Here is a 22224-nt window from a genome sequence, read left to right as displayed (position 1 = left end):
CCGACTAGAGGGACGGCCATACTGGACTTAGTATTAACCAATAGACCTGACAGAACAACAGACGTGCAGGTTGGGGGACACCTGGGAAATAGTGACCACAAAGTAATAACCCTCCAATTATCATTCAAAAGAGCATTTCTTCGGGAAGGCACAAAAACGCTGAGCTTCCAAAATGCTAAATTTGACCAGCTAAGAGAAGACATTGGCCTAACTAACTGGGACAAAGTCCTCCAAAAATAAAAAAATTCAGCCAGAAAAATGGGATAATTATAAACGCATCCTAATAATTTCATTGTGAGAGATACATACCTTATGGGAATAAAAGATTTAGGAAAATGAAAAAAACTAAACAATGCACATTCATGTTTTGTGCAGATCCGTTCAGAACGGATCAGTTTGTATTATCTTTAACATAGCCACGACGGATCCGTCTTGAACACAATTGAAAGTCAATGGAGGACGAATCCGTTTTCTATTGTCAGTGAAAACGGATCCATCCCCATTGACTTACATTGTGTGCCAGGGCAGATCCCTTTGGCTCAGTTTCATCAGACAGACCCCAAAACGCTCCAAACCGGAATGGAGACTGAACGGATGGATTCTGAGCGGATCCTTTTCCATTCAGAATGCATTAGATTGCAGACTGATCAGTTTTGGACCGCTTGTGAGTGCCCTGAACAGATCTCAAACGGAAACCCAAAACGCGAGTGTGAAAATTGACTTATTTGCCCTTCCTCTGATCCGTCAGAACAATAAGCCACAAAAAAAAAAAAAAAAAAAACACAAATCCTGTGTGTGGAGCATCCGCCTTCACTCGGTCAGCATTTTCTCAATAATCCATCAGTATTGCTAATGCAAAAAATAAATAAAAAATATGGATCTAAAACAGAAATGACACATAAATGGAGTATTTGCATGTCTTCTGTGTTTTGGCTACCAAATCATACGCAAACTATGATGGGACCATACAGGCCTTACAGCTGCTGCATCAGACTAGATCTATGGTGCCACACCAACACTTTGATAAAAGAGACCGATTTCTTCTGACTACCTGCCTCAGCTACTACTCTGATGCTGCAACCCGCCTGACGACACACATCTGATGCCAAGTGCTCCTTTTTGCAACCACTTTAGTCAGCAGGTAATGGTATTGCCACCCACCGCCCCACTCTGTTAACGGGTCACTGTCACCACCAGACATCTGAGAAGCTCTGACAGATGTTCTACAGAACCTCCTGCTTGAGGTTCCTTTTTGTTTTGCTTTCGTTTTCTCATCTCGTTAGCCTCTCTCAGCTGTCATGTAGTTGCACTGATTGCATCCCTTTTAATCCCTTCCCATAGTGCATCACTTTGCGGTTTATACAACTTCCTGAGTGTGCTGATGCTAGAAGCTGTTACTACTGCATCCACAAGATAAGTGTTTTCTTTTATTTCTGTTTGCCTGTGGGCTTGATCCTAGGTGACCCTGACTCCCTCCGTATTAAGTGTAGGGAGCCGGTGGTCGTGTCCCCTCACTATTATAGGGTGTTCAGGTGTTATACAGTCGAGGAACGAGGATATGCAATTTTCTACCATTGAGATTTTTGCATAGGCTGAGCAGTAAGGGAGAGAGCTAGGGCTCTTACAGGGCTTACCCTCCTGTTCCTTAGTTTTGGATGAAGTCAGTCGGATCTTCATTTGTGTCTTCTAGTTTTCTGTAACACCATCCGTGACAGTCACTTTGTGATCTCCTGATGCTGCTATGGCCAAACTGCCACCTTGCCACTCTGGTCTCCTCCTGATGCTGTTACTGTCGCCGCCTCCAGACTGTCATTGTGCCACTCTGTGGCCTCCTCATGCTGATTCCACCTCACCACTATGTCATAGGGGCAGGAGCATCTGGACCAACAGAAGATGGGAATGACAGACAGACAACTCCCTTTTGGCTGAGGCGGTGGAGCCTTGACTGGGTGAAACGTGGTGCGTGCCACTGGGTGATGCAGCAGGCTGAACCACCACTTTGGTTCTCCCAGGCCACTGCATGGCGATACTGCATATGTTGATGCAGGGCCATAGTGCCAACATTGGCACCCTGGTCTTCGGAGCTGAGCCCACAGCATATAGTACTTCTTGCGGTGAGGGAACAGCAAAAGACAGAGGCAGGTTGAGGACAGGTGAGGGCACAGGGCCTGCTCCCAGGCCTTGCCAACTAAGGGTTGTGTCTAACGAACCCACCAACTGTTGGCTGGGGGTGTCTGATGTCACTTGGGATGACCGTTAACCAATCAAGAACTGCTGGATAAGACACAACGGCTCGATTACACCGGGAGCTCAGGCCTCTCGCTGCGACAGAAACCTTGAGGCCTCTGCCACTCCTCGGTGCATGGCCTGGCACTTCTCTGCCTAACATACTTGTAGTTGAACTACACAAATTAAACGGAAATTAGAACAACCCTAAAAGCGACGAATATGTTGGTTTTTGTACTAAGTCCACTAAACGCATTCACCACAATTCACTGCAGAAATGCACTAAGAATATGTTTTTCTTGTTGTACTGAAATATGCCCCTATACGCTTTCAACAGAAATAACTGCAAAAGTGAAATGTGTATATACTTTTCTTATAGTACTGATATATGATACTAAGATATGTTGAAAAGCCTTTAGTGGCTTATAACACTTGCAGCCCAACAACAAAAAGCTGGAATGGCAGAGCTGGATCCTCAAATAATCGTTCCCTGCACGAAGATGCTTTGACATGATTCCTCCCTATCCTTTTCCTGCACTTATAAATCTTTTTTTCTGTCTTTTTTCTACTTGCTGTCCCTGCACTCTGAACGCTGGAAAATGTCTGACTGAGATGGCAGACGTATTTATAGGGCTGTGGCATCACAGGGCTGGCTGCTGATTGGCTGCATGCAGGCATGTCAATCCGCCTTCCCAGAGTTCCTTGGCCCATGTCCTCAGTCCTCACACGTGTAGCTGCCATTTTAGGAAAACTGCGATTTGTTACCACGAAGCGTGAGGAAATTCGCATTAGTTGCGAATTGAATTTTTCCTGAAATTTAGATCGAATTCCACTTTGTCAGCTTTAATTCGCTCCTCTCTAGACTCTATACTGACAGGGAATGTCCCACAGGATTGGCGCTTAGCAAATGTGGTGCCAATATTCAAAAAGGGTCCAAAAACAGAGCCTGGAAACTATAGACCGGTAAGTTTAACATCTGTTGTGGGTAAACTGTTTGAAGGTTTTCTGAGAGATGCTATCTTAGAGCATCTTAACGGAAATAACCAAATAACGCCATATCAGCATGGCTTCGTGAGGGATCGGTCATGTCAGACTAATTTAATCAGTTTCTATGAGGAGGTAAGTTCCAGACTTGACAGCGGCGAATCAATGGATGTCGTGTATCTGGACGTCTCCAAAGCATTTGACACTGTACCACATAAAAGGTTAGTATATAAAATGAGAATGCTCGGACTGGGAGAAAACGTCTGTATGTGGGTAAGTAACTGGCTCAGTGATAGAAAACAGAGGGTGATTATTAACAGTACACACTCAGATTGGGTCACTGTCACTAGTGGAGTACCTCAGGGGTCAGTACTGGAGGGGTCACTGTCACTAGTGGGGTACCTCAGGGGTCAGTATTGGGCCCTATTCTCTTCAATATATTTATTAATGATCTTGTAGAAGGCTTGCATAGTAAAGTATCAATTTTCGCAGATGACACTAAACTGTAAAGTAATTAACACTGAAGAAGACAGTATACTGTATATATACTACAGAGGACAGTATAGTATACTGTGTGTGTATAATATATGTTCCGAGATCACTCAAAAACGCAACCATCGATTTCAACGAAACTTAGTATACACATCGCTTGCTACCTGGAAAGAAATCTTGTGGGGGTCTCAGCTCTCTAGGAGATACTCCCAAAAAGTGACCTGCATTAGGCTACTTTCACACTTGCGTTTTGGCTTTCAGTTTGTCAGATCCGTTCAGGGCTCGCACCTTTGGTCCAAAATGGATCTGTTTTGCCCTAATGCATTCTGAATGGAAAAGGATCCGCTCAGAATGCCTCAGTTCCGTCTCCATTCTGCTTTCAAGAGGGACACCAAAACTGAGCCAAACTGATCCGTTTTGACACACAATGTAAGTCAATGGGGACGGATCCGTTTTCTCTGGCATAATAGAAATCTGATCCGTCCTCCATTGACTTTCAATGGTGTTCAAGACGGATCCGTCTTGGCGATTGTTAAAGATAATACAAACTGATCTGTTCTGAACGGATGCAGACGGTCGTATTATCTGAACGGATCCGCACCAAACATGTGTGAAAGTAGCCTTAGCCAAGCCAATACAAGCCTGCAAGTCTCTCTTCACGTCACATGTCCCTTATCAGCCAATAGAAGCTCGCAGGCCCTTAGTCTCCACATAAACAGTTTTACTCCAGGTTTCCATAACAACCCAGCCATATTTCTTCACTGCTTTAGGCTAGGGCTACACGACACATAAAGCACAACTACACTGCGATGTGTCGCGCAACATTGATGTTGCACCAATGTCACATGACAATTTTTATAATGATAGTCTGTGGTGTTGGACTGCGACTTGTGACATACTGTGACACGACCGTTGCAACATGTTACCACAGACTATCATTATAAAAATTGTTGAGACAAAATGTAGCGCAACACGTCATCGTGTAGCCCTAGCATTAAAGGGGCAGGCACTGTGGAGGTCACTGTTAAAGGGGCAAGCACTGTGGAGGTCACTGTTAAAGGGGCAGGCACTGTGGAGGTCACTGTTAAAGGGTTTGTCAGAGATTGGGGACATTGGTCTAATAGTACTAGACTGCCTTACCCATTACAAACATACATGTACTGCCTTTTGCACATATCTCAAGCCCCGTTTTCATCCAGTAAATTATTGGCCGGAAGTGACTGTTTTCTTGTTCTGAGTGACGTACCGGGTCCCTTGCAGGCGAGCAAAGCCTCCTCTTCTGCTGCTCAGGGAGCCCGGTGACGTCACTGGCAGCTTATGTAATTATGCAGAGTGGATGGAGGGGCGGTAACTAGGCCGGATGACATCGCACTAATATCATCGGGCATGGAGCTTTATAATGAATTGAGGCATATCGCTATGCTAGTTAGCATAGAAAACTCCTCCCATGTAATATGCATTAAGCATGAATATGAGGGGTGTGGGTGCAGGGACGCAATGTTAGAATGTAGAATCCGGGAGATGCCGCGCTGCGCTGGGCCCCGCAGTGCGGCAGGAAGTGATCGCACAGATATGTAAACAATCTGTTGGGGACTGTAGGAGCCATGCTGCAGTATAAAAGCTACCTAAAAACATCTGGGGAACATAGACTCGGCTAGTAACGGCGAGTAAGCGGTTTAAAAAAAAAAAAAGTTTAATCCCGGACAACCCCTTTAAAAAGGCATTCACTGTGGATGTTACTGCTAAGGGGGCAGGCCGCTGGGGAGGTCACTGTCAAGGGAGTGGGGTGCTGTTAAAGGGGCAGGCTTCTGTGAAGGTCAAAGATAAGGGGATAGGCTACTGTGGAGGTCACAGTTAAAGGGGCGGGGTGCTGTAGAGGTCACTGTATCTTTAAACAACACACAAACATTAAATTAAATAGATGAAATATACCCGTGCGAAGCCGGGTCCTTCTGCTAGTATGTATGTATACACACATACTACAGAGGACAGTATACTGAACATATATAATACAGCAGACAGAATATATATACACACTGCAGAGGACAGTTCTGTATATATGCACTATAGAGGACAGTGTATATAAAGTAGGGATCCGCTCTAGTAGACTGGGTAAGCGGACGCAGTACAGAGGCAAAAAAAAAGTTTGTAAAGCAAAACTTTAGTGTTTATTCACTCTAAGTTATAGCACAAAACAAGTCTTTGCAGTCTTGGTGTTTGTTCACACACACGAAAGAGTTAATAAATCAAGAAAGTCACCCTATCTCCTGGGTGTTAGTTCACACCCTGCGGGCAGTTCTGCCTCCAAGTCCATAAGCAGGCCTGTTTCCCATACACCCGGGTCTCAGCATAATCCTCAGATCCCAACACGGATCACCTCTGCTGATCCCAGCTGTCTTTACAGGCAGATAGGTGTCCCCACCTGGCCACCAATCAGTCCAGCAGCACACACTGGGAGGAAAATACCCATTTTCCCCAGACAATACCCTTCACTGTGTCACATATATACACACTACAGAGGACAGTACTATATATACACACACTATAGAGGGCAGTATGCTATATACTACGGAGGACAGTATACTATACAGATTATATAATCTTTTGTAGGGATTGTTAAAGTCCAAACCATGCTTTATTTGGTAACTGCAGCATAACAAAAGCACCAAAGTTATGTCCTTACTTTGTGAGGTGAAGCTACAACACCAGCAAAACACAAAAACAAAACCTTCCTGTCCAGGCTCTAACTAATACAACAGGTTGTTCCTGACTCGCCTAGAGATCACTGTTCACACCAGGGGAGAGATCCAACTTCATACAGCCATACGGTCTAGCAGCTTCCTGGCTGTGACCAACATAACACCTTGGTGGATCACGGTCCAACAGTCCACCTGACTGACCAAGTGATGCCTCTCTCCAGATTTCATTTTCATTCTCCCATTCAGCCTAACCGCCTCTCAGGCCTTCTTCTCTCCGGTCTCAATTCCTCCCCCCCCCCCCTCTTCCCCAAAAAAACCCCCCACAAACACTAAGGGTTGCTTTATCCCTCGGTGATTAATCACAGCTGGTCTCACCTCAGGCCCGGTTAAAACCTGTAGTGGACTAGGGGTGTGGACTGAGAAACTCCCACTACCAACCTGTCTCCCAGTCCACAGAAATCCAGCCCATATAACCTAAACAAACCATGTCCAGCAAGCTATATCTTGCTAAAGCAAAACATCTCTGGATTTTTGTTGCCTCACCCAACTAAACTGGAAAACTGAGTGAGATATACTGTACATCCCCTCCACGCATCTACTGTGCACTTCATCACAAAAAAATAAATATGTGTGTGTGTGTGTGTGTGTGTATATATGTGTGTATATATATATATATATATATATATATATATATATATATATATATATATATATATATATATATATACAGGTCCTTCTAAAAAAAAATTGCATATTGTGATAAAGTTCATTATTTTCTGTAATGTGCTGATAAACATTAGACTTTCATATATTTTAGATTCATTACACACAACTGAAGTAGTTCAAGCCTTTTGTTTTAATATTGATGATTTTGGCATACAGCTCATGAAAACCCAAAATTCCTATCTAAAAAAATTAGCATATTTCATCCGACAAAAATAAAGTGTTTTTAATACAAAAAAAGTCAACCTTCAAATAATTATGTTCAGTTATGCACACAATAGTTGGTGGGGAATCCTTTTGCAGAAATGACTGCTTCAATGCGGCGTGGCATGGAGGCAATCAGCCTGTGGCACTGCTGAGGTGTTATGGAGGCCCAGGAGGCTTCGATAGCAGCCTTAAGCTCATCCAGAGTGTTGGGTCTTGCGTCTCTCAACTTTCTCTTCCCAATATCCCACAGATTCTCTATGGGGTTCAGGTCAGGAGAGTTGGCAGGCCAATTGAGCCCAGTAATACCATGGTCAGTAAACCATTTACCAGTGGTGTTGGCGCTGTGAGCAGGTGCCAGGTCGTGCTGAAAAATGACATCTTCATCTCCATAAAGCTTTTCAGCAGATGGAAGCATGAAGTGCTCCAAAATCTCCTGATAGCGGCTGCATTGACCCTGCCCTTGATAAAACACAGTGGACCAACACCAGCAGCTGACATGGCACCCCAGACCATCACTGACTGTGGGCACTTGACACTGGACTTCAGGCATTTTGGCATTTCCCTCTCCCCAGTCTTCCTCCAGACTCTGGCACCTTGATTTCCGAATGACATGCAAAATTTGCTTTCATCCGAAAAAAGTACTTTTGGACCACTGAGCAACAGTCCAGTGCTGCTTCTCTGTAGCCCAGGTCAGGCGCTCCTGCCGCTGTTTCTGGGGAATGCGGCACCTGTAGCCCATTTCCTGCACACGCCTGTACACGGGGCTCTGGATGTTTCTACTCCAGACTCAGTCCACTGCTTCCGCAGGTCCCCCAAGGTCTGGAATCGGTCCTTCTCCACAATCTTCCTCAGGGTCCGGTCACCTCTTCTCGTTGTGCAGCGTTTTCTGCCACACTTTTTCCTTCCCACAGACTTCCCACTGAGGTGCCTTGATACAGCACTCTGGGAACAGCCTATTCGTTCAGAAATTTCTTTCTGTGTCTTACCCTCTTGCTTGAGGGTGTCAATGATGGCCTTCTGGACAGCAGTCAGGTCGGCAGTCTTACCCATGATTGCGGTTTTGAGTAATGAACCAGGCTGGGAGTTTTTAAAAGCCTCAGGAATCTTTTGCAGGTGTTTAGAGTTAATTAGTTGATTCAGATGATTAGGTTAATAGCTCGTTTAGAGAACCTTTTCATGATATGCTAATTTTTTTAGATAGGAATTTTGGGTTTTCATGAGCTGTATGCCCAAATCATCAATATTAAAACAATAAAAGGCTTGAACTACTTCAGTTGGTGTGTAATGAATCTAAAATATATGAAAGTCTAATGTTTATCAGTACATTACAGAAAATAATGAACTTTATCACAATATGCAATTTTTTTTAGAAGGACCTGTATGTATGTATATGTATATGTGTGTGTGTGTGTGTGTGTGTGTGTGTGTGTATGTGTGTGTATATATATATATATATATATCTCTCTCTACATCTACTACAGAGGACAGTATAGTGCTACAGATGGATCTGGATAGATTGGAGGCTTGGACAGATAAGATAAGTGGCAGGTGAGGTTTAACACTGACAAATGTAAGGATATGCACATGGGAAGGAATAATGCAAGTCACCAGTACATATCTAATGGTAAAACAGGGGGCACTGACATGGAAAAGGACTTAGGAAATCTAGTTTGCAGTAAACTTAAAGGGTATTCCAAGATTTTTATACTGATAACTTCTCCTCTGGAGAGATCATCAGTATCTGATCTGTGGGGTCCGACACCCAGGACCCCCAGCAATCAGCTGTTTGAGAAGGCACTGGTGCTCCTGTGAGCGCTGCAGCCTTTTCTCTGCTTTTCTTAGGCTGTGTGATGACATGTTCATGTGGCCTAGGAGCAGTACGATACCAAGTACAGTGGCTATACTATGTAAGGTATTTTGCTTGGTGAGCTGTGAGAAGACAGCTGCACTCACAGGAGCAGCGATGTCCTCTCAAAACAGTTGATCAGCGGGGGTCCCGGGTGTAGGACCCCCACCAATCCCGGAAAGCTCTTTCATCTGTCGAACTGCTGCCATGGCCAAAAAGATGATGGGTTGCATCAAAAGGACATAGATGCATGTCAAGAGTTCTCTTGACCCTTTTTCTGGAACACTTTGGAGAAATGGCCATACCAGGGATTCCACAACCAAAATAATGTAACACAGAGCTTTTAATGTGCTTGAAAGGAAGACTAGAAGGATAAAGCTACCGTATATTATGCCACTCCACACCATAATCCTGGGATCAAGACCGATGTGACATTCCCCTGTGAAAATCTTTTTTTGGTGATGGCCATGTGGTCTCCAGACCAATCTCCTGCTCTCAGTGCATCCGAGGCAAAAGCAGCACTCATTTCTGAAGAGTATAGACCTCCATTCCAGCCTTCATTGCGGTCATCCCTTTTATAGCAGTAGCATGAGGTCAATGACCATTTACACAAAGCCAAAGGCCATAGATTCCCACTTTAGACCCACCAATACCCGTATGAAAACATAACATTTACTTTAACTATTAAAAGAATTGGACCCCATCCAATGGTCTAAGATGATCAGGTAACCACCAAATTAGGACTATTCTGAAGATAAAGGATAAGCGTTGCTGATGTACAGGGATGGGATTAACAATAGTCACTGATTGGCTGATCCCCATATACAAGGTCCTTATTTATTATTTCGGATTTTTTTAGTTCCATTATTCAAAAGATACCATGTCCTAGAGGATACTTGGTAACAAATGCAGTCGATCAATCGATTTCTTCACCCTTCACTGCTCCCATCTGTCATTGATTTTCACTATACGGCAGGACGCCCAGTTCTATGACTTAGTTGACACCATCACCCTTAATGTGCTCTGCATGGATAAGATATGGGGTAATTAACGCCCTCATTAGAATGGCTGATTGATATTTAAACCGTTAAGAACCTGATGGAAATAGAGCGCGGTGTGTGGGTGGGATAGATTGCATTGTTATGCTCTATGGCACAGATTTTTTTTATGCTTCCTTCAGTTTCTAAAGTGTGATGATTCAGAATCGGGAAATGTCCTGATGTAAAAATCTCTTTAGTCAATGTTTCCAATTTCATACACTCAGTGGTGGACTGGTGGATTTACACGGCCCAATATTTAGACTGATTATCAGGAACTCGTTCCCGATAATCTGGCCATCTAAAGGTGCCACAGATCACCCGATGAACTAGCAAAACCCAAGGCTTGTTGAAAATTCAAGGCCATTGTCAAATCCCAAGGCTTGTTGAAAATTTGCATCTTGACTGATAGGAGTCACTTCCAATGGTTGGCGCTGGCGACGTGTGTGTGTGTTTTTTGTAAACACTTTTTGTAGTGAGCCACGAGTCTCTCAATTCTTCTTTTGAGGGATTTCCATCCTTTATCCCTTGCAGAAGTCTTCCAGTTCTGAGATTCCTGGGCTGCCTTGCATGCTCTGCTCTTTTGAGGTCTATCCACAGATTTTCAATGATGTTCAGAGCAGGGTACTGAGCACCATGCATGGTAAAAACTTCAGTTTATGCCTTTTGAGTTAGTTTCAGGTTACCATTTCCTCAGTTTGAAATGTAATTAGCAGTTAACAGAAACCTGGAGGTAAAGAGAATGTTTGTACTCGATGTGTGGGGCATCTCGTATTAGTGTCCAGAAATAGTCAGCCAGCATGGACAGATTCCAGTAGCCTTTAACGCTTTTCCATCGTGGCAATGTCTTGGAGAAACCACTCGCCATGTTCATCACTTACTGCACCAAAGAAAATAGATTCAATGACATGTTTTACTGCATCTCTTTGTAAGCTTTCAGAAGGTTGGCCACCAGTTTGATGTAGTTTGGTGCTCGTCCACAACTTGTGTGCCACATTTTCATGTCCTGGAGTCAATGTCACGGCTTATGGTATGTTGTGTGACACTTTCCTTCACTTGGTTGTCCGTGGCAGCGTGTGGTGTTGATTGCATGTGGTGGCAGTGTCTCAGCCCTATGGCTGATCCCCAGGACATGATTGCCACACATGCCGTTGCCCGCAGCAACAGGTGTAGTGTGTTTGTTTATGTGTGTATTCCACTTTAAGTGGCCGTCTTCCCTTGCCTTGTGTTTGAAGGGTTAATTCCCTTCTGTGTGTGTGAACACTGGGTGTGTTTGTTGGGTGTGGCCACTTTGGGCTATAAAGCCTCTTTGGAGATCAGATGCTGAGGGGTTCTTCAGCCATGCTTTGCTGGAGACACCCTCCTGGTATTTCCATCTGCCAGTGGGGGCCACCCTTGTGGTTGTAAATTGTTAAATTGAAACAAATTTATGTATTGTTTATACACGATGTGATGAGCATGTGTTTGTGTGTCATGTCTATTCTTTGCAGCGTATGGTTCCTGGTGTCCTGTGTGGTGTGTGTGCTCTGTCTATTGTGTTTGTGGACAGCAGCACTGATACTTGGGTCCCAGGCTCTGTGCCTGTGGCAGGTAGGTGTTAGTACTAGTTGCACTTACCTGCCATTGCCATATGCCTGTTTCCGTTTCCCCTGTCTTGATAGTTTGGCCATCTTTAGACTCCTCCTATTTCTCCATGTCCAGGAGGAACAGGTAGTCTACCCAGCTCCTAGCTTAGGGACCTGCGGAGGGCTAGTAGGGACCCGAGGTTCCAGAGCATGAGCCCTCCTACCTTCAAGGTCGGCTCATGTTGCTAGGAGTTAGGGTCAGATTAGGGAAGCAAAAGGAGGTGACCTGCTCCCTAATTCTGTGGTTCTGGCCAAGTCGTGACTACCATCCTCTGTCATTGCACGGCTGAGGGTTTTCCCATCCTCAGCCGTGACAGTCAACTGCTGAAGGATCCCCAGTTCTTCTGAGTGTAAAATTAGTCTCTTTATCACAGTTGTCCCATCTGCAAATGAAACAACAGTATTTGTTATATCCGAGCTGCATTCCAAGCCGCATCGCCACTACTTTGAAATCTCCACAGATGTTGTAGTTGCTATACTTGATGTGTTTCCACAATAGTTCCATGTTCTCTTTTGTTTTCTTCATGTGTGCAGCAAAACAAATATGTACTGGAGGATAGACCTCACCATTGTGTAACAAGACAGTCTTGAGCCTTGGCAATAAAGAATCAATAAAGATAGGGGTGAATTGGAAACTTAAAGGGAAATCCAAAAATGACGGGATGAGCGAATCGACTTCGGATGAAACATCCGAAGTTGATTCACATAATACGTAGTTTCGATACTGCTTGTAGAGTATTAGAATGTATTGGCTCAGATGAGACAAAGTTATGGAGACTTCGCATGATAAATTCATTTATACTGTAAAAAAAACATTTCCTGAACTCTGGTTCGGTTCCAAGATACCACTTGGAACCAAACCCCAGTTCAGGAAATGTTTTTTTTTTTTAGTTTTTCGAATTCCTGATTACTTTAATTTTTTTTATTTTCCCTTTAACACTTTTAAACAAAAACCATAATACAATCCTGCAGTTTTTGCACTGGCCACTAAGCCAGAAAATTGGTGCCACTTATTGGTCTGTACCGATCACTTTCCTGCAGTTATATATTCTTGTAATCCTGCCTGTAATGATATGGAGATATCGCCTCCGTGTATAGATCCACCATTCACAATAGTTGATTGTCAGAGCTTATCTAGTCTTTCCTTCTACAATGTCCTCTGCACAGGTCACAGAGCATGCCTAGAAAACTCTCCCATAGAAGTCAATGAGGTCCCCTCCTGACCATTGTGTCTATAGACCATGGGGCTGCCATAAAGCTATTTTTTTAATGCTTTGTAAACAAAACGCTGCCACCTTGCCGCAGTGTTCAACGGCATGACTGTCCTGCAGTTAACGGCCAGGTGCATGAGTACCTGATACTCCTAGCATTAATTACTTTTGAAGAGGGCACGGTTGACTCCTGGGCATTGGTCCACCTGCATATTTCCCTGTAGGGTCTATGGCTAATCTGCCTGTGAATGAAGAGATGCCACAGTGCTGGCTCATGCTCAACCCAAAGCTGCGAACAACCCATTATTGTGGTTGTCCACCTGTGTAAAAAACTTTGTCAAGTCACCTCTACGGGTTCGAAAGACAAACTTTCATACCAGTTGACAACAAATGCCATCCTTGAAGTCTTGAGCCCAGTAACTTTTTTTTATTTTTTTTTACAAACCTAAGTCCCTGACAGTCATTCATTTCTGACTGTGAGTTTCACCTAATCCGAAGGATAACCAGAAGAAAAGGACACAATAGATCAGGGATGGCCAACCTGCGGCTCTCCAGCTGTTGCAAAACTATAACTACCAGACTGCCTACAGCTATCCGCTTAGGGCATGGTGAGAATTGTAGTTTTACAACAGATGGAGAGCCGCAGGTTGGCCATCCCTGCAATAGATGATCGTAAAAAGGGTTCCTTTATTGTAGGAGTTGAATAAAGATTACATACAACAGGACACATAATACCAACACTTCAGATGGAGTCCTAACTGCATCCAGAATGTAGTACTTAGTAAATCAAGTAAAACAAAACACAACATCCCGGCCAACACCTCGTCTGGGAAGCCTATTTTCAGCCAAGCCAGGAATTTCAGGAAATTCTGAGCACTTCGCTCGTCCACTCCACAGATGAGGCTTCTGATGTAGCTTCAGGAAGTTCCTGCTCTTTTACTTTAGTAAAACGTCTACCCATGTAACTATTTTACATGGGCCATAAAGTTTTAATCAAACAATGTTGACATGCTTAAAGGGTTGCTGTCACCTGAAAAATGGGTATTAAGCTGGCTGACATTAGGGATGTGCTAATGTCAGCTGAACATAACTATATTAGTGCCATCTCACTGCCTGCCGCCGTTATTGAGAAAAACTAACTTTTATAATATGCTAATTAGCCTCTATGAGCGGGGGGGGCATTGCCCCTTCTAGAGGCTCCGTTCTCCCACCTCTGGCCTCGCCCTGCTACACTAGATTGACAGGGCCAGGCAGCGTTGGTCTCCTACCTCCGGCCCTGTCTGCAGTGTAAATCTCGCGCCGTTCAGTATTCGGCGCAGGCGCAGTGAGGAAGCTGGCAGCCGGTGAGCGCCCTTCACTCGCTGCACCTGCGCAGAATACTAAACGGCGCGAGATTTACACTGCAGACAGGCCCGGAGGTAGGAGACCAACGCTGCCTGGCCCTGTCAATCTAGTGTAGCATGGCCAGAGGTGGGAGAACGGAGCCTCTAGGAGAAGGGGCAATGCCCCCCCCCCCCCCCGCTCCTAGAGGCTAATTGGCATATTATAAAAGTTTCGTTTTTCTCAATAATGACGGCAGGCAGTGAGATGGCACTAGTATAGTTATGTTCAGCTGACATTAGTGATGTGTTAATGTCAGCCAGCTTAATACCCATTTTTCAGGTGACAGAAAGCCTTTAATATTTAAGTTTATTAAGGCCAGATCATCCATGACCACTGGCCAGGTGACCAAATGACCTAAGTAAATTTTAACCAGGTAGAATATGTTATCTGCCTGGTGGAATGTGCTGAATGACCAACTGGATTTACCTTCCCAGGAATACATTCAGGGTTATATGAAACCAACAGAACACTTAAATGATTAACGACATAAATGTGCACTAGCATTAGACAAGTGGCCTTCACAGCTCAGTGGGGGTCCTCTATATGCTGACTAGCTAAGTCACTGCATTCACTACATTAAAAGGCTAATAATTAAAGATAATAAGAGTAATAATTAAAGGGGAAGGAACCAATAAGAATAACTTACTGTGATGTGATTTACCAGACGTATGTGTCACCACCCCATATCTGACCCATGGACCTCATCGGCTGCTACATCGTGGCTCTGTGGCTATTGTACTGGAAGAGTGTCATATTGTGGCACTGGTCATTTAGCTGATGGGAGATTGGGATATTCAGTGGATTTCTTTTTAGAAGAAAAACCAGAGACATTGGTAAGACAGAAGTAGCCATCAGTCATGCAATTCTTCTGTTTCCGCCATATCATTGGGCCAGCGATTGGCATTGACGTGCAAGCACCCCTCAGCCAAGCTCTAACGTTGGGTTTACACATCCCGATGTAACAGCCAATTGGCGGGAAGGAAGCGTTCCTTCCTGACAGTCGGCTGCCCGTTCAGTGATGGAGACACATACATGCAGCGATCTCCTTCACAGTATGAGAATGAGGGATCGCTATCGCTCATCCCTCTACGGAATCGCTGTTTCTGGGCAGCAGAACGTGCGGTCTAAATAGTGATCTGTGAAGAAACCATAATTGGTGTGGCAGTACGAATGACTGGATCACCCAATGAATGAACGTTTGGCTAGTTAATCAGGCGATCGGCACATTTAGACAGGCAGATTGTCGGGAACGTTTATTCCGGACAATCTGCCCCAATATCGGGCAGTGTAAATCCACCATAAGATCTACAGCAGAATTTTCACTGCAGATGTGATGAGCCCAGGCTTCATCGCTGATCTCACATCCAAAGTACATCTCATCGGCTTCCATAATCGGAGCTACCATGGTGCGTCCTTGAGGTTTGTACTCGCCACAAATGTAACCTAATGCATCGTGGCTGATGCGACGCTGGCAGCACATTATAGCTACCGGTATATCACATCGTCCTGTAGCGGTTTAGAAGTGCTTAGATTTTAGGTAACCTGCATGTACAGCTCTGGCTATGCCTTAGAACCAGAGTATCAACATATACAAGCAAACTGGTACCAGTCTGATGATGGCACATGTGTGCCAGCTGCTTCTATAGCCTCTGCAGACAGCAGCCGGGACTGCCTAGACATGTCCATTAGCAATTTGACTGATATCGTGCAAATTCAATCCATTGCAAGGACTGCATGCCTGGACAAATGAAAGACCTCATATATACGGACTGAACGAAAATATGACGTTAAAACTGAAGATTTAATTTTAAAAAAAGGTTCATGAGAGGAAAGTTTTGAGGTGATTTTTTTTTTATTTTATATTAGCAGCTCAAAGTACATAAGCTACACCCTAAAATGTAAAAAAAGGGAACGCTGTGTCGATCAGAGATGCATGAGCCATATGGAGGTTTTTCTGTATGATTCTATACGTGGCACGTTCCATTGGATGTCATATGTTCAGAGTTAGGCTGGTTTCACACGGGCGTTGCGGAAAAATGTGCGGGTGCGTTGCGGAAACACCCGCGATTTTTCCGCGCGAGTGCAAAACATTGTAATGCGTTTTGCACTCGCGTGAGAAAAATCGCGCATGTTTGGTACCCAAACCCGAACTTCTTCACAGAAGTTCGGGCTTGGGATTGATGTTCTGAAGATTGTATTATTTTCCCTTATAACATGGTTATAAGGGAAAATAATAGCATTCTGAATACAGAATGCTTAGTATAATAGCGCTGGAAGGGTTAAAAAAATAAAAAAGTTAACTCACCTTATCCCCATGATCGTGTAGATCCCGGTCTGTTCTTTAGCTGTCTGCTGAATGACCTTTGGTGATGTCAGATCACATGCTCCAATCACATGGTCCATCACCATGGTGATGGAGCATGTGATCTGACATCACCACAGGTCCTTTAGCCACAGCTAAAGAACAGACCGACCGGGAACTAGGCGATCATGGGGATAAGGTGAGTTAACTTTTTTTATTTTTTTTAACCCTCCCAGCACTATTATACTAAGCATTCTGTAGTCAGAATGCTATTATTTTCCCTTAGAACCCATGCGTGGAAATCGCACCGCATCCGCACTTGCTTGCGGATGCTTGCGATTTTCACGCAACCCCATTCATTTCTATGGGGCCTGCGTTACGTGAAAAACGCTGAATATAGAACATGCTGCGATTTTCACGCAACGCATAAGTGATGCGTGAAAATCACCGCTCATGTGAACAGCCCCATAGAAATGAATGGGTCAGGATTCAGTGCGGGTGCAATGCGTTCAACTCACGCATCGCACCCGCGCGGAAATCTCGCCCGTGTGAAAGGGGCCTTAAAGGGGTTTTCCGAGACTTTATAACTGATGTCCTCTGGATGGGTAATCGGTATATAAATGGTGGGGGTCTGACACCCGGGACCCCTGCCAATCAGCTATTCGAGAAGGCCTTTTCGCAGCTTTTCCTGACACATTCATCAGTCACGTGGCCTAGGAGCAGCTCAGTCCCATAGAAGTTAATGGGGTTGAGCGTGATACCAAGCGCAACCGCTATACAATGTACTGCGCTGTGCTTGGATAAGCGTGTAGGAGGCAGCGGAGCTCACAGGAGAGCCGGTCCCTTCTCAAACAGCTGATCGGTGGGGGTCCCAGGTGTTGGACCCCTAGTGATCAGATACTGAGGACTTATCCAAAGCATAGGTCGTCAGTTATTAAATTCCGGATAATCCTTTTTAAAGAAGAACATTTTTCTAGAGGACAAAAGCTCCTTATGAATGGTAACATGGCATGCAATGTCCCTACAGCTTCATGGTACATGACTGCCACCATACAGCCTCCTACACATGCCCGCACAGAATGCCTCAGGCTTAATAGTCTAACTCTATGGCTCTTAGATTTCTTTTCAGTGAGTGCAGAGTTTCTGAACAGTGTATAATGGAGCCACTAAAAGGCAGAGGAATGTCTTAGCATGTGACATACAAATGGTATGTGTGAATCCTCAATATCACATGGACTCTGTGCTTTGTCAGGTCTATTCATCTGATGCGTAGACCTGAGGAAGTATGTGGTCTGCATGCAAAGCACACTGGGGTAGATTTATCAAAACTGGCTTAGTTGCCCCTAGCAAGCAATCAAATTTTACCTTTCATATTTCGGAGCTCCTTTGGAAAATAAAAAGTGGAATCTGATTGGCTACTATGGGCAACTAAGCCAGTTTTCACTTACACCAGTTTTATCCAGATGTGCCCCCTTCAAAGTAGTTATGTCCAGATATGTGTCCCCGTCACAGCAGTTATGTCCACATATATTCCCCCCTTCCCAGTAGCCATGGCCAGATATGTGCCCCCTCACAGGAGTAAAAAAAACTGTAAATACTCACCTAGTTCCTCTGATGATCATCACGGCTCAACCTGCACTCCCCAGCAGCAAGCAGAATACTGTCACACATTGTACCGTGTAGGGGGAGCAGAGGCTGATTCCCAGGCCTGCACCACTCCTCCTATACCATCCAGCAGAGGGATGTCCGCCCGCATCCTGCTGTGGAGCGTTGGAACCTGAGCTAAACAGTGAAGCGGGGAGCAGATGGCTCCATTACAAACAACTGTCTCTGTGCACTATGGATGCAGAGACAGCTGAGAGCAGGACATACCTCAGCCATTCCAGGACAGCCACCGAAATGCAGAACTGTACCGCCGAATCCAGGATGGTTGGGAGGTATGCTGTACAGGACAGAGCCTGCAGACAGATCAGGGCTTTTTATGACAATTGGTCCATATGGAGATTCAAGGGGAAAGTAGATGAAGGCAGCAAATGTAGCAGCTGTCCGCCCTCTCCATGGAACTCTGCTTAGGATTGCTGTACTATTAGGATGCTATCCTTATCCCACTGGTATGGCTGCAGCGCTCCAGGAGGAGTTTAGGCACTCAGTCTCAAGACCTTGTATGTTTCTGGGCCTTGATCCCAACCAGCAGGTGTTTGGTGTAGTAAGTTCTGTGGAATGGAGCTTTGAAGCTCCTTCAGTATCTAATCCAGGCCTGTGTATTGCTTGAGATTAGCACTTAATTCTACTATAGTTATCATTCTTCTCCTGCTCATGTTTTGATCTAGGAGTGGTTATCCTATACCCATGCAAGTCAGATTAAACCTGAATATAGGACTATACAGCTGGATGTAATTAAAGGCTATGTACACCTTTTTGTAGTACATTTTTGTTTATGATTGCATTTTACTAATTTTTGGCAAAAACATTTTTTTTTTTCAATTGGCCTTTATTAAAAATATTGAGCCTCTCTGTGACTGGTACTTTCACTCTCACTTTGTGCCGGTCTTCTAATAATCCTTCTCTAAACTACTGAGAGGTCATAAACACTAATTTAAGCCACATTCTTATCAGTAAGATAAGAGCTGAGCTATAATGAGTGTTTATAATGTGAGAGAGCAGAGATAAAGAGTCTGTCTGCTCCCCAGATGACGGAAAAGACAAAAAATCCACAGGCTGCTGCTAGAGCATCTCCAGCTCTGTACACAAAAAAGGATTCTATATTTTTAATAAAGGCCAATTGAAAAAAAAAAAAGATTTTTAGCTCAAAATAAGTACATTGCTATAGCCTGTGTTCAACAAGTAGATTGAGTACTTGCTGAGGGCTGATTCGTATGGCCGTGATTGGCCCTGGAATCACTCATCATGTTGGTACTGTACATTAGACTTGCCAAAAAACTGACTGCATCATAAATCTCAGAGCCACGGTCGGTTCAGGAGATTAACTGGCTAGGTTTCCTGCACATCCATATGATTCCGCTCTAAGAACCTCCTCAGAACTTTCTTTCCTTTTTTTTTTTTTTTTTTTACCCCCCCAATGTCTACGTATCCATAGGGTTCTTTATTTGACATGGTAGAATTTTTGTTTAATATGGTGTCGTGTTAGAGGTAGTGGGATTTGTTTTTAGTTATGAACAGACTTTTCTGGCTTGCGCTGTCTGCGTCACGTTTGAGCTTTGCACCTCTGATGCTCGTGCTTCGTGTCTCTAAGTTTTGGCCTATAGCCCCTGGGCTTACTGGATGGAAGACGTTTTCATGTGGCTGGCTGGAAGCGTAAAGCAACTGTGAAAAATGTCAATCTACACTACATCATAGTGGCAGAAAGAGTCTTGTGTTCTAAGATAAGTATGCAGTACTGGAGTTTTGATACTTCAGGTTGTTGACTTTAGGCGTTAACACGTCCTTTAGTTTAAGTCTCTCACTAAATTTAGCTTTTTGATATATCTCGGGTCTGCTTTCATGGAGATGACTAGGGAAATGTTCAATTACACTTACCGGTGATTGGGTTTCCTGGAAGTCTCCATGACAGAACCCATAGTTTCTCACCCTATGTCTCTCTTTTTGGGTTTTAGTATTATTATTTGAATATCTTCTGCCTTGGAGGTTCTTGGTAAATCACTGAAGGTGGAGGCCAGATTGGGGCCTTTTAACCCCTCAGCATGTATTTTTCCTGTCTCATCAGGGTAGGGTGAATTCAGATGTGAAGCCATAGAGACTTCAATGTAAGTGTACTGTAATTACTCATTTATTCACACGGCTCCCTGCCTGGGGAAAAATGGGTTGATTCTTGCCTGAGGGAGTCATGAGGACTCGTATGAAATTTCACTGTGGTAGGGAGGAAAGCTACTTTTCTGTATTTAGTGGTGTACAATTTCTTTTTTATTGTTCTGTGATATCTTTTTTGTAAGAGAGCCAAAAAGCTGGTCATAGCCAGTTCTTAAAAAAAAAACAAAGAAAACTTGGCGTGCCCTTCTACACTAGAACACGACGATCACATTAATCCGATTACAACAGTTACAGAGAGTGCAATGGCCATGTACAAGACAAAAAAAAGCGTCTGATATGTGGAGAAAGGGAATGTTTTTACAATCTTTATTATCCTTGTATGCACTAGTCATTTATGGAAGACATGTAACAATAGTTATGCCTTATTGTGGTTTTAAACAGCAGAAGTAAGCTCTAGCCTCTAGCCCTCGTGTATTCTTTCAATGTTTGCTTATAAACCTCAAAAGGTAAAGCAGACGCCAAATAGAAAACCTGTAATGATCTTTTCCTAAAGGGTCACCATGAAGCACTATTCATACCGAAAAATATACTGTATATATTTCATTTTATTACAGTTGTAACCTCTAGATCAAACAATTATGTCTCATAAATGCAATGAAGGTCTTGATTGTATCTTCACAGGTTTCTCAACTTTTTTTTTTTTTTTTTTAGCACCCCAGAAGGTGGTTCAACCAATTCCAAAATGGCTACACGAATGTTTGAGAATAAAGAGCATGCATCCTATTATCAAAAGTACAGGTTTTCTCCACCACAAGAGATACAAGACATGATCTTCAGCTATGTTCAGGAAAAGGTAAGGAACCATATCAGTAATAAAAATGTTACTTGCTTCAGGGCTATAATCCCTGACAAGTAGAGCAGAGAGGAGGATAAGGCAGCTCTTTGGCTCAGTGTTTTTGAAGTAACTTCCTCCTATGTGATTAGGACAGGTTTTGTGTGTACTAATAGGATGGCAGCCATTTTATTTCCCCTGATTGCTCCCTAGTCAAATCGAACCATTATAACTAATGATAGATGTTTGGAATATATTTATAATAAAGTTAATATTTAAGTATTTAATTCCTGGAGAAACCCTTTAAGGGTGTATGCTTTTGACCTGGGGTGCTCAGCCACAAAAGGATTCAGCATATATCTATCAGCTTAAAGATGTGGGGGGTACGATTCATTGTTAATAATCTGGATATCTTGCTGGTTTTTCTTTTTTCTTTTCTTTTTTTTTTTTTAATCTCCGGCTGTATAGTTCTAGAGCAGAATATACTAATCAACAGTTTACAGGTGATCAGGATGGGATTTCTTGGGTGATGTTAAGCTTGGAGGACAGCAAGGACCCGGAGGCTCCATTGTCTTTAAAGGGGTATGGCAAATGTGAAATGTAAGAAGTAGTGATGAGCAGACCGTGGATGTTCAGATTTGGCCAAACTTATATTTCAAAGTTCGGTTCGGGTCCCGAACTTGACCCCGAACAACGAACCCCATCGAAGTCAATAGGGACCCGAACTCTTGGGCTGTAAATGTCATAGAAAGGGCTAGAGGGCTGCAAAAGGATCCAAGATGGTGATAAGAGCAGTACAATTGCCCTACAAACAAATTGGGAAATTACTTAAAATAACATAAAATACATAAAAATAAAAAAAATTATAATTTTGAACCAGGAGTCAGAG

At 43.7% G+C, this 22224-nt stretch overlaps 1 protein-coding gene across 2 annotated transcripts in view; it reads left to right on the top strand.

The window, feature by feature from the left end:
* LOC122934889 (putative methyltransferase DDB_G0268948) overlaps positions 1-22224 on the top strand; it is an 82798-nt gene that overhangs the window by 18704 nt on the left and 41870 nt on the right. For both annotated transcript variants that reach the window (XM_044290543.1, XM_044290544.1), the window contains exon 2: positions 21215-21356. In XM_044290543.1, the coding sequence (XP_044146478.1) occupies positions 21246-21356 (111 nt within the window). In that variant the 5' untranslated portion in view covers positions 21215-21245. The remainder of the gene's footprint in view (positions 1-21214; positions 21357-22224) is intronic.

The sequence above is a fragment of the Bufo gargarizans genome, chromosome 4, assembly GCF_014858855.1.
Source record: "Bufo gargarizans isolate SCDJY-AF-19 chromosome 4, ASM1485885v1, whole genome shotgun sequence".
NCBI classification, from domain to species: Eukaryota; Metazoa; Chordata; class Amphibia; order Anura; family Bufonidae; genus Bufo; species Bufo gargarizans.
The sequence above is the reverse complement of the archived record's forward strand: the minus strand, read 5'-3'. Positions and strand labels throughout refer to the sequence as shown.